Raw genomic sequence first — 24,028 nt, 5'->3', positions numbered from 1 at the left:
GCTGTCTGCTCTTTGAGCCCAACTTTTTTGGCAAAGAATGAAAATCCTTCTAACCTTTGGCCGTAAAGTTTCGAGATCAAGGGTGTGTCAAGTCTGGTGGGCCAAGAACCAGAGAGAGCCTTGTGCCCTGTCAGGGCTCTCAAGTTCTATGTTCATAGAACGAAAGAGGTAAGAGGTCCCTCAGGTAATCTCTGGTGCTCTGTGAAGAGACCAGAATTACCTTTATCTAAGAATGCTGTGGCTTTCTTTCTGAGGGACGTCATTAAAGAGGCTCATTCATCTTGCCAGAAGACTGATTTGAGCCTCTTACGAGTGAAAGCTCACGAAGTTAGAGCTGTCGCTACCTCTTTTGCCTTCCAAAAGAACATGTCAATCAAGGACATTCTTGATGGCACCTTTTGGAGGAGTAATTCTGTCTTCGCCTCACATTACCTAAGGGATGTGAGAACGATTTATGACAACTGTAATTCTCTTGGGCCATACGTTTCTGCAGACACAGTCTTGGGGGCTGGAGGTAGCTCTTTCCCTATCCCTTAGTTAGGTTAGGTTAGTTTTTAATTGTTGTGGTTTTTGGTTTGTGGTGAGTCTTGTGTGAAGATCTCCCATCTCTTAGTTTAGTGTTCAGGGGGTCTTTGGCTAGTTGGTCAGGTGGTGGTCAGTTGCTTCGTAGCCCTCATATGTATGGCTCGATGGTCTTGTCACGTTGAGGTCACGTCCCGTTGACAGAGCATCCAGAGTGCACCAGCCCACTACAGGTCTCCACCTGGCTGGCAACTCTGATTAAGCGGAAGCAGGCTTAAGTGATAGTAATCACAGAGTCTACTTTGCTAACAGGTGAGGAACCAAGGTGTACATCATCTACTTAATGTAAGTTTCCTACAAATCCTATTCTGTCTCTCCACCCCACCATCCGAAGGTGGGATTCAGCTATATATATATCTGTCAGGTAAGTTGCATGGAACAAAATGTTATTGTTATAATACAATTAAGTTTGTTCATACTTACCTGGCAGATATATATAATTAGAGTGCCCACCCTCCTCCCCTCAGGAGACAGTGGCATTAATAAAATATGAATAGAAAATGGGAATGGTTCCTGATATCTGCCTCCCAGCGGCGGGAATGGGTACTACCACCTGGCCGCCCACTGTGTGTGCCGCGAGTTTTGAAATTCTGTCGGACTTCAGAAAATACAGCTATATATATATCTGCCAGGTAAGTATGAACAAACCTAATTGTATTATAACAATAACATTTTTGTATATGGGACTTACCCAGTAATTATATAGCTGAGCGCTTTCTACCTATGGCAGCCTAACAATTTAAAATTCACACTAGTGCTAGTTCTGGTTACTGTGTGGTTAGAATGCCCCGCCCACTATTGGGGAGCATATGTAGGTAACAACCTGGCAGAGAGCTTCAGTTCGTTTTCTGCCAGCCTCCGGTCAACATCAGTGGTTTTAGGCAGCCTTTTTTCCAACGGATCGTTGATGAATTTGGAGTTCTCGGTGAAGCACTCTGGGTTGTTTTTCGCATTAGTGCATTTTCAGCTAAGAGGCGCCCGCCTCCCACGTCAGCCGAGTCAAGAGCGGTTTTACCCCATTCTCAGTCATATTCTTCAGCTTCCAATCCTTCACTCGCTCCCCTGAAACGACAATTTGATGATATCATGTTGTTGTTGCAGAAGGCTCCTACCCCTTTGCAAGCAGAAGAAACAGGGTTATCACCTATCTCTTCAGACGAGGAAGAGGAGGAACAGGACTCAAATCCTTTGTCTGCTTATTCAGCATTGTTGAAGTACTTTCTGGACAACTTCCCGGATTTTTTCTCGCCTGCGACCCCAGCAGCACTGGCTTTGACTTTCCTTATGAGGAAACCTGCTTTAGACAACTTGTCACTACCCAAGTTGGTATTCTCTTCAATGAAGAAAGACTGGAAAGTTGTGGACACCTGGTTAGCATTAAAGAGAGAAATGGGTAAAGTGTCTTTTGCCCCACCTCCTGCCAAACTGATTAAGAAGAGTCACCGTTATTATGACACCAGGGAGATTTCTCTGGCCTCATCGACTCTGGTAGACGATCGGCTTTTTCTTCAGCCAAGGTTATGCTCTCATCAGCGGAAGTGGATCACCTTAGTAAGAACATTTTAAAGGTATCAGAAGTCTATAGCTTCTTAGACTGGACAATTGGGGCATTAGCCAGGAAGGTGGAAGATGGCCCGACGGTGACGGAAGACGCTGCGGATTTGCTTGGTGTTTTGTCTTGCGCAGACAAGGCTGTTAGAGACGGCTCAGCAAAATTGGCATCTCTCGTCTCTTTTTGCATCTTGAAGAGGAGGGATTTGTGTTGCTCTTTTACTACTAAAGAGGTAACCAAGACACAGAAGTTGGCCTTACTTTTTGCCCCATTCGACAAGAAGTACCTTTTTCCGGAAGAGTTAGTATTTGAAATTTTGTCTTCTCTGCAGAATGATCTGTTGGCGTAATCATTGAAGCGGACAAGGGAACGTCAAGTTAACACCAATAGGTCTTTCTCCCCTCTCCAGAACCCAGAATTTCATGGAGCAAGACAGAGAGGCCAACAAAGACCCCGTACTAACCTATGACCTCCAACCAGGTCTATCAAGAAAACAACTTACAAGACAGCAAATCAGAAGTGAGGAGTGTGTCCTTTGTGTGCCTGTAGGAGCCAGGTTGGGCCTTTTTTGGAGGGAATGGAGTTTGAGAAGAGCAAAACATTGGGTAGTCAAGGTTTTACAGCAGGGGTATATCATTCCCTTCAAAGAAGGCCCACCTTTAGTCAGTTCGCCGATAACATTACCGGCCTACTCGGCGAAGTCAGAAAAGTTTGCGGCTCTTTTGCAAGAGGTAGAGTCACTGCTTCGCAAGAGAGATGTAGAAGTAGTTGAAGATCAAAACTCAGAAGGGTTTTACAACTGACTCTTTGTGGTTCCCAAAACATCAGGGGGTTGGAGACCAGTTTTAGACGTGAGCACGTTGAATCAATTAGTCCTCAAAACTAAATTCCACATGGAGACCAATCAGTCGATCATGTTCTCCATACATCAAGGGGACTGGATGGAGTCCCTGGACATGAAGGTGCATATTTCCACGTCTCTATTAATCCAGACTCCGGAAAGTTTCTCCGGTTTGTGTTTCAAGGACAGGTTCTCCTATTTCGAGCGCTATGCTTTGGCCTGTTGACTGCTCTGCAGATCTTTGCTCAAATTCTGGCTCCACTGGTGAAGTTGCTTCATCTGTTAGGAGTGAACATCTCATTTTATCTAGACGACTGGCTGCTCAGAGCTCAGTCGAAGGACAAGTGCTTAGAAGATCTCTCTACAGCTCTCCTTCTCACAAAGAAACTAGAGATATTGATGAACATATAGAAATCTCATATCGTTCCCAGTCAATGGATTCTGTATTTGGGAATGATTCTAGATGCTCGAAATTTTTGGGTTTTTCTAACCCCCAAAAGGATAAATTCGTCTCCTTTATGTAAGATGATTTCTGTCCCTTCAGGAATGCTTGGTGGCTCAATGGATGAGCCTCTTGGGAACGCTAGCCTCGGTCGAAAAGTTTGTGAAACTGTGGAGACTCCACATGAGGTCACTTCAGTCTTTTCTCAACGCGAATTGGAACAGGAAAATGGCTCAAGACACTTTTGTGTTCCCGATAACGGCAGAAAACAAGAAGGACATTCTATGGTGGTCATCAGGAGAAAGACTTCAAGAAGGGAAGTCTCTCCTTCCATTGAACCTAGACTTGTATTCCGATGCCTCAAACCTAGTTTGGGGTGCCCATCTAGGGAACAAGGAAGTATAGGGAACTTGGCCGGAGTTCAGAAGTTCACACATCAATGTAAAAGAATTAAGTGATGTATCTAGGTCTGCGAGTTTTTTCTCTGCTGGTGAGAGGGAAAATGGTAACTACGTATACATTCCAACAATTCATATGTCAAGAAACGAGGGGGAATGCATTCCTTTTCCCTTTTTCAAGTGGCTCAGAAACTGCTGATGTGGGCAGACAAGAATCGGGTGTCGTTGCTGACTCGCTTCATTCAAGGCAAAATGAATGTCTGAGTGGATGGATTGAGCCGACAGAATCAGATCCTCCTGAAAGAATGGACTTTAGACCAAAGAATATGCAAGGACCTTTGGAAACTATGGGATTGCTCTTTAGTAGACCTCTTTGCAACTTCAAAGAACCACAGGCTTCCAAGGTTCTGTTCACTGGTCCTGGACCTTCTCGCTTGGAAGACGGATGCAATGCTGCAAGATTGGATGGAAATGGACGTCTATTCCTTCCCACCTTTCGGAATGATCCGGGAGGTCCTAAACAAATTAGGGTCTTACCAGAATGTAATAATGACTCTGGTGGCTCCCTTTCGGCCAGGGAAAGAGTGGTTCCCAGACTTGATACAGAGCTTAATCAACTTTCCCAGGCTACTACCCCAAAAACAGTGTCTTCTCAAATAACCCCACTTTCAGAAGTTTCATCTAGGGTTGTCCTCTCTGACTCTGACAGGATACAGACTCGAGCGCCTTATCAGATCTAAAAGTTTTTCTAAAGTAGCTTCAAGGGCTATTGCCCAATGCAGATGCCCTTCATCTGAAAAATTATGTCAATATAAGTGGCCAACCTTCAGAGAGTGGTGTATCAGAACAAAAGTGTCCTCTTCCAAAACCACTATGTCAGATTGCTGACCTTCATTACTTGAGAAAATCTATGAAGCTTGCGATGTCTACAGTCAAGGCTATAGAGCTATGCTTAGTTCAGTCTTTAAGCATAGAGAACTGGATGTGTCTTCAAACCAAGATTTAAGTGACCTGATTAAATCTATGGACGTCGCAAAACAAATAAGGTATGATACCATTTCTTGGAATTTAGACGTAGTATTGAAGTGGATTTCAGGACCTCCTTTCAAACCCACCCAGTCTTCCTCTCTCAGGGACCTAACGAGGAAAACCATTTTCTTAGTGGTTCTAGCCACAGCAAGGCGTGTTAGTGAAATCCGAGCAATAGATAAAAGGGTTGGATTTTCACAGGGATACGCAGTGTTCCTTCTCTTTGGGTTTTCTGGCAAAAAATGAGGACCCATCAAATCTATGGCAGTGAGCGTTCACCATTAAGAATCTGATGGGTATTCTCAGACCAAATGAAGAAGAAAGGCGGCTATGCCCAGTCAGTGCCTTAGAATATTACCTACAAAAAACAGAGAAGGTTAGAGGGGTTTCAGACCTCCTTTGGTGTTCGGTCAGGAATCCGTCTCGCCCACTATCCAAGAACACTTTATCATTTTTCTGAAGAGACGTAATTTCAGAAGCACATGCTAAAATTCAAGAGGAAAATTTGGTCTCTTTGAAAGTCAAAGCTCATGAAGTGAGTGGTGGCGGCTACGTCCCTCACATTTAGACATACGTAACATGTCATGGAACAATATTTTGCGCAAGCAACCTTCTGGAAGTGTAAATCATTATTTGCCTCACACCACCTGAAGGATGTGGAAACGGTATTCGAGAACTAATACTTTAGGACCCATTTCAGTGGCTGGCATGGCGTTGGGAAAGAAGGTACGTATAGGGAATCTAACTTCCCTTTACTTATTTTCGCCTTGAGTAATGTTTGGTATTAGTTGGGAGGCCTGGAGGCACATTTGTGGCAAGAGTGCCCATCAGTTCCTTTTTAATGGTTGGGTTGTGATGGTTTTTTATGGTTATGGTGTGGTGTAAGGTTTTGTGTTATTGGATTCTGGTCTTCGCCCAGGTGAAGGGCAACCTATTTAATTTAGCTTTGAGAGACATGGTTGTACTTCCTGACACCAAAGCTCCAACTTTTGTAGAGGCAACTCTGGGCTAGACAGCCACGTACTCTACGGGTTAAGTGGAGCACCAACCAGAGGTAGTAATTATCTGCAGTGCTCACTTGCCAGATAAGGAAACAACAACCATATTATCTTATGTTGGCATTTTTGTACATGAACTTCCCTGCCAGATATATACTTAGCTATAGTCTCCGACGTTCCGACAGAATTTCAATCTCGCGGCACACGCGACAGGTAGGTCAGGTGGTCTACCTTACCCGCCGCTGGGTGGTGGGCGTATGAACCAATCTATCTCTCCAGCCAGATTTTTTCTGTCGCTGAAGCGATAACAAAGTGTTCGTGTTTCATTCCGATATATTCTTCATTTCTGCTTGCCTGGAGATTGATTTGGACATTTTGGTGACGTATTCGCTCTATTTTGGCTTGGCATACGCTGATTGTGGACCGTTATTGACTTTGCGCTGGATTTTCCTGTAGAATGTCTGATTTTGATTCTGTTTCCAAAACTCCGGTTTTGTTTAGAGTATGTTTGAACCCGATGGATGTAAGGTGAGGTTACCGAAATAGCTGCGGTTGATTCCCACCCTCACACTTTCTGTTAAATGTAGGGGGAATGAATGTTCGTTTAGTAACCCGTGTCAAGAGTGTGAGGTTTTGAACGAAGATGAATATAAGGCTCTTTCTTCTATATTAGGAAACTTGAAAGGGATAGGGTACGTAAAGCTTCTTCAAGGAGTTCGAGCAGGTCGAGAATGAGGGAGAATGAAACTAACATTAATGTAGTTTTAGAACCTTCCTCCCAGGTCTCAGCTCCTGCTCCCCGCACCGAAGCCGTAGATTCGTCTTCGGAGGCGGCGGCCTCAAAGCTTCCTTGTGTTCTAAGGAAGACAAGAATCTTCGTACTGCACAGGTAAGAGGTGTCAGTGATGATAAGTGCAGTGTACCCAGTGATGTGGAGGGTGCGTCTCTGACTGGCTCCTTAGTGCCTCCAGGCCTAGACCTCTTCCAGACTCCCAGTTCCAGTGGAGGAGAAAAGTCGAAAGCCGCAGGAGGGCTAGGGAGAGCCCCCACCGGTCAGGCGTCCCCTCGGCAGATCCTGAAGTTCGCTCCCAGTCTGCCTTGGATCGTAAGAAGAAGAATATTCTTCGTCAGGGTTTTTGTTTTTCGTCATCCTCTTCCTCCTTCGCCGAAGCGTGGGTTGGAGCCTCCTAAGGATGGGCGTCCAACGGCCCGTTGAAGAGGGCTGCGGAGGCTCCCTTCAGTACGTTAGCGTCCAACCCAGAAGACTTTTCTGATGTAGCTTCCTTGCAAGCAAAGAAGCCTAGGAAAGCCAGTGATCGCCCTCCTTCTCCCGCTCCTCGCGCTGAGCTTGCTTCGGAAGAAGATCCTGGGGCCACTCTCCTTCGAGTGCTAGCGGGCCTACAAGCTCAGATCACAGCCTTGGCGGACTCCTTGGCATCGAGATCGCGTAGAAGGAAGGATTTGTCTCTCCCTATCAAGAGATCGAGGCGCGTTTCGTCGGAAGAGCGCTCTCCTTGTAATCGGCGATCTCCTTCTTTTGAGGATACTTCTACACATCGTAACATTTCACGAGAGGAACACCACTCCCGCTCGGAGGTGTCGAGACGCCATTCGACGGATAGGCGCTCCTTGGACTATGAAGATATTTCCCCAGATCGGATTCCTGCCTCGGGTAGATGCTCAGCCCCTTCTGTTTCTCTTCCTTCTAGAGTTCGTGCAAGAAGAGAGAGTCGCTCAGGTCATAGAAGACTTATTTCGTCGTCTCCGTCTCATCTTTCTTCTCCTCGCCTTCTCAGAGAACTAGGGAATGCCCTTCTGAAAGTAGGCGCACTTCTCCTTCCGACTACTGCCGTCGGGCGTCGGATAACGTGACTGTAGGCGCTCATCGCATGGAGTTCGCTCCTCCCCTGTAAGACATCAACGAGTCTAGTAGGAGCCCTGCTCCTGGTAAGCGTCCTTCTTTTAGTAGCTGTTCTCCTGGAGAAAGACGCCTTGATCCTCGTTTGCTTCGTTCTCCTAGTAGGCGCTCTTCGTTCTCGAGACTCCCTACTCCTGATCAGTCTCCTCTTGCTAGAAGTCAGGAACGCCTCAAGCGCCCTGCTTCTGTTAGGCGCTCGGAGCCTTACAGACGTTCTCCCCTTGGTAAGGACCAAGATCTCGCCGAACGCCCTGTTCCGTTTAAGCGCTCAGAGCATAGCAGCCGCTCTCCGCTTCGTAGGCATCAAGAGCCTCTCAAGCGCCCTGCTCCTGAAAGGCGCCCTATTTTTAGCAACGTTTCGCCGCTTGGTAGGCGCCAGGATTCCCCTAAGCGCCCTGTGACAGATAGGCGCTCGGCGCCTGGTCAGCCGCTCTCCTCACGATCGGCGCCAGGATTTTAGTAGGCGCTCTCCTCTCGTAGTTTCCCTAGGGATAGACGTGGTCTTTCTAGGGAAAGGAGTCCTTCCTCTTTTGCTGTTAAGAGTTTGTCTGCATTTAGGAAGGAATGCGAGTTTAGACAAGAATTTTCGGATAAGCGTCCTTCTTTTACGACTCGTCGTTCTCCTGTACGCCTCTCTACTTTGGAATCTTCTCCTCATTCAAGACGTTTGTCTCCTTCATCGCACTGTACCCCAGCTAGGAAATCATCTAAGGATTCTCATAAGGATCCTCATCCCCGTTCTCCTCTTCAAGAAGACCAGGAAGCCTCTGAGGAAGAAACTAATACATCGGCAACAGTTTCTTCGTACAAGAAGCTCACAGAGCTTCTCCTTCAGGAGTTCGGAGAGTCTTTGAGCCCTACTGCTCCTCCTTCTCCACACTCGTTGTTCTCCACAGCGAAAGCAACGAAAGGATCTTCGTGTGTGAGAATGAAACCGACTTTTTCTATGAAGAAAGCGCTCAAGAGTTTCGGTTCATGGATGCGTACTAAAGAAGAAGCAGGGGGAAAACTATGTTTGCCTTCCCTCCGTCGAAGCTTTCAGGACGGACAGGATTTTGGTATGAGACAGGAGAACCCTTGGGACTGGGCCTTCCGTCTTCAGCTGACGCAGATTTTTCGGCACAAAAAAAATAGTAGACGCCACTAGAAGATCAGCTTTGAATTCGGCCAAAACTACGTGGGCAATGAATGAAATAGATCACATTCTAAAAGGCATTTTTAGAGTCTTGGAAGTTTTCAACTTTCTCGATTGGTCCCTCGGAGTCCTAGCCAAGAAAACTCAAGGACCGGACACGTTTTCTCCGGAGGATTTGAATTGTGTCTTGATCCTGTATGGATAAATCGGTGAGGGATGGGGCCCAGCGAAATAGCTTCACTGTTTGGAGCAGGGGTCTTGAAGAAAAGATCAGTATTTTGCTCATTTTTAACAAAGTCTGTCTCACATGCTCAGAGATCGTCTTTGCTTTTGCCCCTCTCTCTACGCAGCTGTTTCCTAAACACCTGGTTCAAGACATTTCGAAGGCTCTCTCTGCCAAAGCTACGCAGGACCTTCTAGCGCAGTCTGCAAGGAAGCCGCGCCCTACCTTCTAGACTAAGACGAAGAAAGCTAAGCCGACCTCTCAGGAACCCTTTCGAGGGGCTTCTACCTCTAGATCCTCTTCGTTCAGAGGTCGGAAACCAAATAGAAGAGGGAGGACTTTTACGAAGTCAATCAAACCTCCCAAGTAAGACTCAAGTCCTTCAGACAACTGTAGGCGCCAGGCTTTTACAGTTGCAGAAGTCTGGGCCCAGAAAGACGCAGATGCCTGGACCCTGTCAATTTGAGGAAGGGCTAGCTCATCCCGTTCTCTTCGAGGCCATTCCCTTGACGAATACCCCGAGGGAGTTGACGGCCATATACAGGGAGCCCATCATGAATCAAGCCCTCCGACTAGTGGTAGATCAGATGCTGGAAAAGGAGGCGATCGAACTAGTGGCAGATCATCTTTCGGCAGGCTTTTACAACCGCCTGTTCCTAGTTCCGAAATCCTCAGGGGGATGGAGACGGTGTTGGATGTAAGCGCCCTGAACTTCTTCGTCGAAAAGAAGAAGTTCACGATGGAGGACCACTGCCTCGGTGTTAGCAGCACTCCGTCCAGGGGACTGGATGGTGTCCTTGGGACTTACAGGACGCTTACTTCCACGTACCAATCCATCCTTCCTCGAGGAAGTTTCTAAGTTTCATGATGGGGGGAAGAATCTTCCAATTCAGGGCCCTGTGTTTTGGCCTCTCCACGGCCCCCCAACCAAGTCTTTACGGCCATCATGAGGAATGTGGCACAATGGCTTCACCTAGAAGGGGTGAGGATTTCGCTCTATCTCGACGATTGGGCTTATAAGGGCCAATTCCAGAGATCTTTGTCTGAAGGACTTGAAGAAAACCCTGGATTTGACTTATTCCTTAGGACTTCTGGTCAATCTGCAGAAGTCAAGTCTGATTCCCGCTCAAGAGTGCGTTTATCTGGGGATCCAGATGAACTCTCTGAGTTTTCGGGCTTTCCGTCACAGGAGAGGATAGCCCGGGGACTCGAAAAAGTAACAACCTTCTTAGGGAAAGAAGTATGCACAGTGAGGGAGTGGTATGAGTCTGCTAGGGACGCTCCTCACTGGAGCAATTTGTTTCCCTAGGAAGGTTGCACCTGAGACCGCTCCAATTCTTTCTTCATCGGAATTGGAGTCGTCCTTCTCAGGATTTGAAGTTCTCCCTGGTCAATTTCTCTTCAAATCAAGAAGGAGTTAGCATGGTGGGCGGATCCCAACAAAGTTCTCGCAGGGACTGCCTCTTCAATCCCAGAACCCCAGCCTGGTGTTGTTCTCTGATGCGTCGGAAACAGGTTGGGGGCGACTCTGGGAAACCAAGGAGGTGTCAGGAACCTGGGTGGGGGACCAGTCGTCCTGGCACATCAACAGGAAAGAACTAATAGCCGTGTGGCTTGCTCTGAAGGAGTTCGAGTCAGATGTGACAGGAGCAGTTGTGCAAATAAACTCGGACAACACCACGGCTCTGGCATACATCAGGAAACAGGGGGGGAGGGGACGCATTCCTTCTCTCTGTACGAAACAGCAAGAGATCTTCTTGTGGACAGAAGAAAGGGGGATAAAACTTCTCACCAGATTTGTACAGGGAGAAAGGAATGTAAGGGCAGATCTCCTCAGCAGGAAAGATCAGGTCCTTCCCACAGAGTGGACTCTGCACAAGATGTTTTCCAGAGCCTTTGGAAGTTGTGGGGCAGGCCTCTTCTTAGACCTGTTTGCAACTTCAAAGAAACAAAAGACTGGATCTGTATTGCTCGCCCATCTCGGATCCAGGAGCAATAGGGATAGACGCTCTCCTACTCGATTGGAAAGGACTCGATGTATACGCGTTTCCCCCCTCAAGATTCTGGGGTTGACTTTAAAAAAGTTCGCAGAGTCAGATTCGCTAGGATGACTTTGATAGCTCCCTTTTGGCCAGCACAAGATTGGTTCACAGAGGGTGCTGGAATGGCTAGTGGATTTTCCAAGATCGCTTCCTCTAAGGAGCGATCTACTCAGACAGCCCCACTTCGACAGGTAGAGTACCACAAAAACCTCCCCGCTCTCAGTCTGACTGGCTTCAGACTGTCCAGAAAACTGGTCAGAGCGAAAGGCTTTTCGTCAGCAGCTGCTAAGGCAATCGCTAGAGCGAGGGAGGTCTTCCACCTTACGAGTGTACCAGTCGAAGTGGGATGTCTTCAGAAGATGGTGCAAGAGGAATAACGTTTCCTCTTCCAGTACCCTCTGTGAATCAAATTGCAGATTCTTTTTATTCTTAAGACAAGAATGTGGCTTAGTCGTTTCGAGATTAAAGGCTATCGTAGTATGTTGGCGAATGTCTTCAGGCACGGGGCCTCAACTTATCGGAAGATAAGGACCTACAGGACCTTATTAGGTCTTTGATACAACGAAAATGCAGTCTCCTAAGACACCTAGCTGGAATTTGGATGTAGTCCTTCAATTCCTTGGGTCCTCTAGGTTTGGAACCCCCTAATTCAGCCTCATTCAGAGACCTTACCAGGAAGACTCTGTTTTTGATGGCTCTAGCTTCCGCCAGAAGAGTGAGTGAGCTTCAGGCGATGGATGGTAATGTGGGTTTTAAGGAGGACTCTCTCATTTGCTCTTTCCTTCCCGGTTTTCTTGCAAAGAATGAGAACCCATCAAGTCCATGGCCCAAGAACTTCGAGATTCGTGGGTTATCTTCTTTGGTAGGAGAAGAACCCGAGAGAACTCTTTGCCCAGTGAGAATGGGTGAAATACTACCTCTGAAGAAAAGAGCAACTGAAAGCCAACCGAGAGGTCCTGTGGTGTTCAGTAAAAGAGCCTACTCGTCCATTGTCGAAGAACGCATTGTCCTTCTTCTTGAGAAGCCTCATCAAAGAAGCACACGGATCCTGCAGAGAAGAACATCTTAGGCTTCTTAAAGTGAAAGCACACGAAGTAAGAGCCATAGCAACTTCTCTTGCTTTCAACAAGAATATGTCCGTGCGAAATTGATGGAGACAACATTCTGGAGATGTCAGTCAGTGTTCGCGAACCACTACTTACGTGATGTGAGAATCACTTACGAAAAAATGCTTCGCCTTGGGCCCGTACGTATCTGCGGATTCAGTGCTGGGGCAGGGAGCTGGAACTCATCCTGTTTAGTAGTATAAATTTTTCCCCCTTGTATTTGTTGTTGTTGGTTTTGCCTTAAAGAGGATGCATGAAGGCATCTCTTTAGGTCGTAATACTAACTCTTTAGTTAGTTTGGTTAGGTGGTTCTGGATGGAGTGTGGCTCCTTGGCCAGTAGTAGTGGTTAGGAACCTGTTAAGATAGGGACGGAACTCCCACTTTAAACCAGGATTCCGACTTGGATTCTACCACACAAAAAAAAGGATCATATATCCCAGTGGATAGATCCGAGAGTCTTTCAGCATCAGGTCACGTCCTAGCTGTAGCTCTCCAGGCAACGCAGACTCAGAGACAGTATCAATGAAGTCTTCTGCCTGAACAGGTAAGAACCAAGGTTATTTATATCCTACAACATCAGTTGTTTCTTATCTCTAATCCTTCTCCTTATTACTTTAGCTGTCTCTTACCCTCCACCAAGGGTGCCAATCAGCTAAGTATATATCTGGCAGGGAAGTTCATGTACAAAAAATGATATTGTTAAACTACAATAAAGTTTTGTACATACTTACCTGGCAGATATATACGTCTAATGGCCCACCCAGCCTCCCCTCAGGAGACAGGTGAAAAAAAAAAAAAATCTGGCTGGAGAGATAGATTGGTTCATACGCCCGCCACCCAGCGGCGGGTAAGGTAGACCACCTGACCTACCTGTCGCGTGTCGCGAGATTTGAAATTCTGTCGGAACGTCGGAGACTATAGCTAAGTATATATCTGCCAGGTAAGTATGTACAAAACTTTATTGTAGTTTAACAATATCATTTTTTTTATTATTTCAGTTTCATTACACTGTATGTAATGTATTGAGATAGAGTTTGTCCATGGTTCCCACCCACCATTAAATGTGTAATCAGCTAAATAATTACTGGCTAAGTCCCATATACAAAAATTATATTTTTATAGTAAAATAAGGTTTTGTATATGCTTAACCAGTAATTATAGGATCAGAGCCCACCTACCTCTACCTCCCCTTTAATGGACTTGAGAGCAGAAAACAAATTGAAGCTCTGCCAGGTTGTTACCTACATATACTCCCCGATAGTGGGTGGGGCATTCTAACCACCCCGTAACCGGAACTAGCGCTAATGCGAATTTTAAATTGTTTGGCTGCTGTAGGTAGAAAGCTCTTAACTATATAATTACTGGGTAAGTATATACAAAACCTTATTTTACTATAAAAATATCATTTTTAGGTTTTTTGTTTATTGAAAAATAAATACTGTACTACAAGGTTTGTCAAACTATGATTACAAAGTGTTGGTTCACTACAGTACACTTTTATATTTTTCAGATATTTAAGGCAAAATGAATTGTCAGGATGCTGACAGTTTATGTGCGTTACTAGTAAATATAACTACAGCAACAAGCAATTTTATAGGTAAGTTTCTGCTGTTAATATTTCATATACTGTAACATATTCCCGTGTCAGGATAATGCATTCATCTGATTATACCGGTATTGTTGTTGATATTGATCTTGTGAAAAATTACATTTTTATGAAAAAATGGGATTTTACTTACACTACTTACCAAGTAGTAATTACATAGTTAACAGTTTCTAGCACCGGCAGCTAAAATTCGGGATTCGGGGTAGTGATTCTCCTTTGTTTTGGCTATAGGTAACTATTCCCGCCCACTTTTGGGAAGAAAAGGAACAACTGAGCCAGGTGCTTTAATTTGTTTATGACTAATTATCCATATGCAGGGAGGAGGGTGGGCTTCTATTCTGTAATTACTTGGTAAGTACAGGCGGTCCCCGGGTTACGACGGTCTCGGCTTACGACGTTCCGAGGTTACGACGCTTTTCAATTATATTCATCAGAAATTATTTCCACGGTTACAACGCATGCTCCAGAGTTACGACGCCTACAAACGCTGATCTGGCAGATGAAATATGACTCCAAAATTGCAAAATAATCAATATTTAAAGTTTTTTTTATGAAAAATGCAATAAGAATGCAGTTTACTTAGTTTTGAATGCACCCAAAGCATTAAAATTAAGGTTTTCTTAGGATTTTTGACAATGTTCTGGCTTACGACAATTTTCAGCTTATGACGCGTCTCAAGAACGGAACTCCCGTCGTAACCTGGGGACTGCCTGTACAGTGGGCCCCCCCTATTCGCGTTCTCCGGATTCGCGGACTCACACATTCGCGGATTTCTCTCGGGAACGTTTCTTTGCATTATTCACGGAAAATTCGCGCATTCGTGGTATTTTTCTATGAGAAATATCCACAAATATCTGGTTTTTTTGATCAATTTCATCATAAAATGCACTTTTTGTGATAAAACTATTAAAAAAACCAAGTATGAAAATTTTGTGTGGTTTTTCTTGAGTTTTAACTAACAAAATAGCCTGTTTTTAGCGTTTTTATAGGGGTTCCAAACATTCGCGGGTTCTAACTATTCACGGGGAGGGGTCTGGTACGCATCCCCCGCGAATACGGGGGGACCACTGTATATATAAATTTATTTTATCATGAAAATGTCATTTTTATGTATGCAACTTACCAAGTACATATTTCGTTTGTTAACGTAAATTTTGTGTTAGTGATTCGCTTTCATTGTACTGTAAGTTACTTTATCGTGTTGTGTGTGAACTTAATTACTTATGTTATTAGTCATGGGTCCGAGAATGTTGCTGAAGTTCACAGAAAGAAGAGGATGCTTTCTATGGAGAACGAAGATGGAGATAATCAAGAAGTGTTAAAGTTTTCTGCCATTTGTTAACCCTTAAACGCCGATTGGACATATTAAACGTCGATGAAAATTGTCTGTTGGGTGCCGAATTGACGTATGAAACGTCGACACAAAAAAGTTCTTTTAAAAATTCGCTGAAAACTAGTTAAGGCCTACTTGCCAAAAACTTTTGTATCACGCACCTTGAGGGATTCTGGGAGTTCACGGATCAAGCAGTTGTTTTGTTTACAATCGTTACCCAGGTGCACAAGCGCAAATTTCTTTCTTCTCGCACTTAAAAGCATCGGCAACACATCTCGGAAATTATTTTGTCACTTTAACATAATTTCTGCACCATTTTATATTAGCCATTTCATAGTTTTATATATGAAAATGTGTGCAATTTCATGTAGAATACAACAAAAACAACCCATGGTTGTAGCTTTTATCAGTTTTGAAATATTTTCATATAAATAACGATAAATGCCAAAATTTCAACCTTTGGTCAACTTTGACTCTACACTGAAATGGTCAAAAAACGCAATTGTAAGCTAAAACTCTTATATTCTAGTAATATTCAATCATTTACCTTCATTTTACAACAAATTGGAAGTCTAGCACAATATTTCGATTTATGAAAAAACTTTTTCCTTACGTCCGTGCGGTAACTCTCCCGAAAAAATCAGAAATGTTTTCATCCGATTGTCGTAATGTTTGAACAGCTTTATATTAGCCGTTACATAAAGTTTTATATATGGAAATGTGCGCAATTTATGTAGAATATAAACAACCCATGGTTGTAGCTTTTATCAGTTTTGAAATATTTTCATATAAATAACGATAAGTACCAAAATTTCAACCTTCAGTCAACTTTGACTTGACCAAAATGGTCGAAAACTGCAATTGTAAGCTAAAACTCTTACATTCTAGTAATATTCAATCATTTACCTTCATTTTGCAACAAATTGGAAGTCTCTAGCACAATATTTTGATTTATGGTGAATTTTTGAAAAAAAAACTTTTTCCTATGTCCGTGCGGTAACTGCTGAAAAAATCAAAATTTTTTCGTCCAATTGTCATAATGTTTACACCTATTTATATTAGCCGTTACATAAAGTTTTATATATAAAAATGTGCGCAATTTCATATAGAATACATCTAAAAACAAACCGTGGTTGTAGCTTTTATAAGTTTTGAAATATTTTCATATAAATAACGATAAGTGCGAAAATTTCAACCTTCGGTCAACTTTGACTCGACCAAAATGGTCGAAAAACGCAATTGTAAGCTAAAACTATTACATTCTAGTAATATTCAATTATTTAACTTTATTTTACAACAAATTGGAAGTCTCTAGCACAATATTTCGATTTATGGTGGATTTATGAAAAAAATCTTTCCTTACGTCCGCGCGGTAACTTCCGAAAAAATCAGAAATTTTTTCGTCCAATTGTCATAATCTTTGCACCTTTTTATATTAGCTGTTACATAAAGTTTTATATATGAAAATGTGTGCAATTTCTTGTAGAATACAACCAAAAACAACACATGGTTGTAGCTTTTATCAGCATTGAAATATTTTCATATAAATAACAATAAATAGAAAAAATTCGACCTTCAGTCACTTTAACTCAACCGAAATGGTCGAAAACTGAAATTGTAAGCTACAAAACTTATGGCCTAGTAATATTTAATCAATTACCTTCATTTTGCAACAAACGGGAAGTCTAGGACAATATTTCGATTTATGGTGAGTTTTTGAAAACCACTTTTTTTTTTTCTTTTTTTTTTTTTTACGTCAGCGTGTTACGAATTCATGCATCATATTGTGATAGTATTTTCTCTGTGTTGCTTTGGTTGTTTTACAATTTGTTATATATCAAAATCATCGCAATTTAGTGTACAATACAACAAAAAAATAAACTCATTAGCTTTAACCCTTTTGCTCACAGCCTGATTTGTATACAATTATATGTGAAATATATTTTTTGCGCTGTCATATATTCCAATATTTATATATGATAATAATATTATTTTTCATTTCTGATGGTTGCATACTAAACTTCAGGCAATGACAAAAAAGGAGCCAAAAATGAACTCTTAATCTTGAAAATTAAGCGTGCTGTGATTTTTTAAAAAAAACATTTTCCACTTCAGCGCTCACTCGCGAACGCCGCCGGCATACGGGAGAAACTTTCGGAAATACCGGCTCGGTGATTAAGGTTTAATGTGTTTCGTAAAGTTTAGTGTTAATGTTTTCTGCCATTTTTAACCCTTAAACGCCGACTGGACGTATTTTACGTCGACATTTTTTGTCTCTCGGGTGCCAACTGGACGTATTTTACGTCGACATACAAAAGTTTTTTTAAAAATTCGCGGAAAAATACTTTTAGGCCTACCAGCCGAAAACTCTTGAATCACGCGCCTTGGGGGATGCTGGGAGTTCACGGATCAAGGTGTTGTTTTGTTTACAATCGTTACGCAGGCGCACAAGCACGAATTTCTTTCTTGCCGCACTAAAAAGTATCTGTGACACATCTCAGAAATTATTTCGTCACTTTGACATAATTTTTGTACCATTTTAAATTAGCCGTTACATAGAGTATTATATATGAAAATAAGTGCGCATTTTTATGTAAAAATACAATATAAAAAATACTCATGATTGTAGCTTTTATCAGTTTTGAGATATTTTATATAAATAACGATAAGTGCCAAAATTTCAACCTTCGGTCAACTTTGACTCTACCGAAATGGTCGAAAAACGCAATTGTAAGCTAAAACTCTTATATTTTAGTAATATTCAATCATTTACCTTAATTTTGCAACTAATTGGAAGTCTCTAGCACAATATTTCGATTTATGGTGAATTTATGAAAAATTTTTCCTTACGTCCGCGCGGTAACTCTTCCGAAAAAAATCATACATGCGATTATGGTAATGTTTGCACCATTTTAAATTAGCCGTTACATAAAGTTTTATATATGAAAATGTGCGCAATTTCATGCACAATACAACTAAAAACAACCATGGTTGTAGCTGTTATCATTTTGAAATATTTTCATATAAAAAATGATAAGTGACAAATTTTCAACCTTTGGTCAACTTTGACTCTACCAAAATGGTCGAAAAAAATGCAATTGTAAGCTAAACGCCTTATATTATAGTAAATTATTCTAGCATTTAACTTCATTTTGCAACAAATTGGAAGTCTCTAGCACAATATTCGATTTATGGTGAATTTATGAAAAAAATAACATTTTCTTTACGTCCGTGCGGTAAACTCTTCCGAAAAAATCATACGTGCGATTGTGGTAATGTTTGCCCCATTTAAATTAGCCGTTACATAAAGTTTTGTTTATATATGAAAATGTGCGAAATTTCATTTAGAATACAACTATAAATAATTGAAGGTGTAGCTTTTCTAATTTTGAAATATTTGCATATTAAATCACGATAAATAGAAAAAAACCAGTCGGTCAACTTGACTCTACCGAAATGGTCGAAAAAAACGCAATTGTAAGCTAAAACTCTTATAGTCTAGTAATATTCAGTCATTTATCTTCATCTTGAAACAAACTCAAAGTCTCTAGCACAATATTATATAGATTTATGGTGAATTTAAAAAAAAAAAACTTTCCTTCCTTCCCTCCGCGCACGGATTCTCCGCCATAATCTCCCCGAAATGCGTAACGTACCATTCTCGGAATATTTGCTCCGCTTCATATTAGGCATTTCATAGAGTTTATATATGAAAATGTGCGCAATTTTATGTACAATAAAACAAAAAATATTTGAAGGTTGTAGCTTTTCTTATTTCCGAAATAATTGCATATAAACAATATATATAAAAAAAATCGACATGCGGTCAACTTTAACTTGTCAGATATGGTCGAAAACTGCATTTGTAAGCTAATACTCTTACAGTATAGTAATATTCAATCATTTGTCTTTATTTTGAAAGAAATTGGAAGTCTTTAGGACAATATTTAGATTTATGGTGAATTTTTAAAAAAAATATTTGTTTACGTCCGCGCGTTACGAATTCATTTATTATTTTGTGATAATATTTTCTCTGTGTTGCTTTTATCGTTTTACAATGTGTTATATACCAAAATGATCGCAATTTAGTGTACACTACAACGAAAAAAAAAGTAACTTGTTACCTTTAACCGTTTTGCGCACAGGACGATTTGAATACAATTATATATGAAATTTCGTTTTGCGCTATCATATTATATCGCATTATTTATATATGATAATGATCATTTTTTTCATTCTGATGGTTGCATAATAAACTTCAGCCAATGACAAAAAAAGGAGCCAAAAATGAACTCTTAATCTTTGAAAACTAAGCGCACTGTGATTTTTGAAAAAAATTTTTTCCGCTTCCGCGCTCACTCTGAAACACCTCCGGCACACGGGAGACATTTCTTTTTTTTACCGCTTCGGCGTTTAAGGGTTAAATGTGTTTCGTAAAGTTAAGTGTTCATGTTTTCTGCCATTTGTCCTCCTCCTCTGTCGCCACTTTTGAGATCACCTCACTTGAAAGGTAAGGTTCCACATTTTACTACAAATGCACATAACATGTACGTAAAAGTATTCTTGTACCATGTATACTAATACACTTATTTTACAGGATGTATTACAATAAAGGTTATGTTAGGTATTGAATGGTCCAAATTGTTGTATTTCATTGTTTATTGGTCAATTTAGCTTTATTATAAAATTACTGTGGTGTTTTTGTAGAGCGAATTCCAGTGTTTACGATAACACTGCCACAAAAAATGGTCAAGGAACGCCTTAACATAGAGGCATGATGCTGACCAATAGGAGAGCAGGATCTTACAGCGGTGACTAGCATCAGGAACCAATGGGAGAGCGGGAGGATGGTGGCGAGTCTACTCAGTTGGCGGCGCGCGAGTTTTAAAATTGTTCTTGGTGGTCTGGGCGAATCTCAGACTTTACCCTTTTGCAACCTGAATTATTTTTGTATACAGAAGCAAAAAAATATTCGTCTTTGCTTTCGTAACTTGGATGTTTCATAAGTAGGGACTTTCGTATGTCGAGGTTCCACTGTATTTATTTGATTTTGATTCATGGCTACAGGGTGCATATATCTATATTTTTTGTTGAACTTACATCCTTTTCCTTCTTTTAAGTTTTTGCATATTTTTGGATGTATGTAGATTGCTGCATTCATCCTCATAGCTGTCTAGGTATGCACATTTCCCATAAATCTCATAATTGCGACATACCTTGCGATGCTTGTAGTAATATCTCTCACCGAATCTGTAATTCCCTCTTTTAAAAAGGGTGTAGAATGTCTCTCTTTTCTTTTCTTTCTTGCTCTTTCCCATCGGTATGAAAATAAAATCTATGGGATTTTATTTTGTGTTGTCATGTCGTAATTTATTTCATCGTATGTATGCTGATGTATTGCCTCATATGTAGTATCTATGAGTATCTCTGCATCCATTCTCTTGTCCTGTTCTTTGTTGTCATTATTTTTTCTATCACTTCAGTTTTATTTTCTTCTTTTCCGTTTTCTTCTTCTTCCTCTTCCTCATCTTCTTCATCCTCCTCTATTTGCATATTAAGTCTCGATTTAATAATATTATCTATCCATGATAGACATGTTGAGCAAAATACTCTTGTATCCTTACTTGTATTTTGCCGGACTTCTGCACATTGAGGATGTCTAGGTTCGTGTCATACATAGCATTTCCTGATGAGATTTTATGGATTTACAATGCTATACCACACCTTACATAAATTACATGCTTTCAGCATTAATTTTCCTATTGCATCAATCAGTATAGTACTCACTATATTCACCTTATTCATTTTCTTTGTTAGAATGTGTTAATTGATGTAAATTTTCTTTATAAGTCTCTTGATCACTTGTATTTTATTTGGCACTCCTTCAATTATTTTCATAATATTTTCTGCAGACTTGCTCCAGTTTGAAGGATCATATCCATCCAATATGTCTGAATATTTTTGCATCTTTTTGGTTAGTGTTGTTATTGATCTCATAGTTAAGAAATGCCAGTTCCCTTCCTGCTAAGTCATCATATTGCATGTCTACAAGGCAAGCAAGATTCCTCCATTTCTTTCCGTTGCTGCCACTCACTGCCATCCTGTTCGAATTTTTAATAATTCACTCGAAAAACTAACTTAGTCGATGCTTTATCCTACGTTTCTGACACTAATCTAATCACCGACAGTTCGCGAACACTTCTAGCTGTAATTAATTTTCTAGTTGTATGTTTTATGCGTGATAGCTGTTTATTAGTGTTGTTTCTCCTTAGTTGAGATTCAGCTACTGATGAGAAACTTCTGTCTTGCCATCACAGGGACCTCGGTCTCTAGAAGGCATTTGACTCTCGCCTAATATGCACATACCTCGCAAGAATCATCATCTCATCTCTCAACATCGTTGGTGAACAAGATAGATGACTTGCATGGTTCATTCTCAACATCACCCTTCAATAGGCAGGTGTCATGTCGGGACCATGTCTTGGATGGCAATCATTCGACATCTGTTGATAAGTCCGAATCCTTCATGAGATCATGCACTTTGGACTTTGTATTGGTTGATCCAGATCAGTCTTTACTTTGTCCAATTGATGTGTTGCTGTACCTTCAAGGGATTGATACCTTACATTGAGTGTCGATACTTTTATCCACCGCTGACTTCCAATACAGAAGTGTCTAATGACACGTCTTCCTCCGAGTCCTACGAGATCGTGAGAAACTCCTCTGCAGTTAGCAGTGCCAGTGGCTGGGTACTTTTCATCACTGAAGAATATGTCGGACCGGAAGAGAGATGCGGTGTCATTACAACCACATTTATATCTTAATTCCTTCGGGTCTGCCCACAGGTCCTTGGAACCTATTTTCCTTGGACTGATGGTGGATGCTCACAAGTTGTATTTGCTTACCCGGCTCCTTAAAGAGGACAAGTTGCACCTCGCCTATGGTGTGCAGTTCTAGAGGTTAGAAGGATGCGAGAGTGACTGGCCTCTCCACCATCCCCTCCCCGGCCTTCTATTCCTCTTCCTTCAGGTTGAGGATAGGACTCAAACTTTCACTTGCTGGTCTGCCATTTGATGTGGTAAGCTTGCACATCGAATTTCCTTTCTAATTTTCTTATCAGAATCATAGAAGCAATCCTGCTCCTTCCTCTAGCAAGGGGAGGAGGGAGACTAGCAATAATGCAACCCCTTCCCAGAATTTTGCATCAGTGCTTCTGACTCTAAATATTCTTCCCAGCCCTTTTTTGATGAGTTACGATTCCTCACTCATTTCGAAAAGGTCCAGAGGTCTGACCCTTGATCGTGCAGCTCCTAAACACTGATCAAGTTGTCAAGAGGCAGGGCACTCCTCTTCGCCCTTATGACCAGGAGGAATAGCCCAGAAACAAATAACAATTTTTTAATATAAATTGTATTTTTCCTAACTATACAAACCTGAGGTCCTTTACATTAATGCCCACCTCATGCCACCCCTCAATTTGAAACCTGGGCCAAAAGGCAAAGTGGAGTGTTTACATCTGGGCAGATGGGCCTACTCGCCTACCAAATGATAGTTACGTACTGCCTAACCATCTTGTTGAAGAATTTAATGGCCATATTCCAGCCTACGCTGAAAGTAATTCCTAATGTAAAGGACTTCAGTTATTGTTAGAAAAAATACGATTTACTTTAAAAAATTGTGATGTTTCCTAGACTGGGCAATAGGAGGCCTTGCTCATAAAATTAAGAACTGCCCTACCCTTCCAGAGGACAATTCTGCAGATTTTCTGGGTGTAATTTCTTGCCTTGATAAAGGTATCAGAGACAGTTCTTTAGAGTTAGCCTCCCGTTTTTCGATGTGAATATTAAAGAAAAAAGAGCTTTCTTTTTTCTCCCCTGGGCAAACAACACCTGTTCCCGTAGGTGACAGTACTTCAAATGCTTTTGGGCCTCCAGAAAAAATCTACACAGGATCTCCTTGCGCAATCGGTTAGACGCCTTAGAGAGACTCCTTCCTTCTGATTTCGGTCTTCCCCTTTCTGCCACAACCCTTTTGTGGTAGAGGCAGACAGAGAAGTTACCTCAGACCTTGAGCAAACTTATGGTTCTCCTCTCGAGAAATCAAGAAGTCCACCACAAAGCCCTCCTCTTGTAAACGAAAACATAGTCCTCCACACACCGTTGGGAGCAAGGCTCCTACATTTTTGGGAATATTGGGAAGAGAAGGAAGCAGAACCCTGGATCATAGAGAGATGTATGGTGGACATTCAAAAGACCCTTCTGTTAGCCTAGGATTTAGGGCTTTGATAAATTTTCTGAAGTCACAGTTGATTCCTTCTCAGGAAATAGTTTATTTGAGGATGAGAATAAACCCTTGGACTCTCAGATTTTTCCCTCTCCCGAATGGATAGAATCATGTCTACAAAAGTTGGAGAAATTTTGCTCCCTGCAGTCCTGTTCGGCAAACAAATGGATGAACCTTCTAGGGACCCTCGCATCCATGGAACAGTTTGTATCTTTAAGAGGGCTTCACATGAGATCCCTGCAACTTTATCTAAGAATCAGTTGGGACAGGAGGAAATATCCTGACACTTTTGTGTTCCCAATCATTAGAGAAATCAAGGAGGAACTGCTATGGTGGAGTTCAAGAGACAGGCTCTCTCAAGGGAAGTTGCTTCTTCTATTGAGCCCTGATCTAGTGTTTTACTCAGATGCTTCAGACCTAGGTTGGGGAGCTCTCCTAGGAGAGAAAGAAGTGTCAGGGAGATGGACCCAGAACAGAAGTGGCATATCAACATGGAAGAATTAAAGGCTATTCAATGGGGGTTGCAAGCCTCTGCAGTG

At 41.9% G+C, this 24,028-nt stretch overlaps 1 protein-coding gene across 2 annotated transcripts in view; it reads left to right on the top strand.

The window, feature by feature from the left end:
• The window catches only part of LOC135209269 (DGAT1/2-independent enzyme synthesizing storage lipids-like), a 152,121-nt gene that overhangs the window by 57,456 nt on the left and 70,637 nt on the right, over nt 1–24,028 (top strand). For both annotated transcript variants that reach the window (XM_064241977.1, XM_064241976.1), the window contains exon 2: nt 13,778–13,864. In XM_064241977.1, the coding sequence (XP_064098047.1) occupies nt 13,792–13,864 (73 nt within the window). In that variant the 5' untranslated portion in view covers nt 13,778–13,791. The remainder of the gene's footprint in view (nt 1–13,777; nt 13,865–24,028) is intronic.

Source organism: Macrobrachium nipponense, chromosome 37 (assembly GCF_015104395.2).
Source record: "Macrobrachium nipponense isolate FS-2020 chromosome 37, ASM1510439v2, whole genome shotgun sequence".
In the NCBI taxonomy this organism is placed as follows: domain Eukaryota; kingdom Metazoa; phylum Arthropoda; class Malacostraca; order Decapoda; family Palaemonidae; genus Macrobrachium; species Macrobrachium nipponense.
Note: the sequence above shows the minus strand (reverse complement) of the source record. Positions and strands in the feature narration are given on the sequence as shown.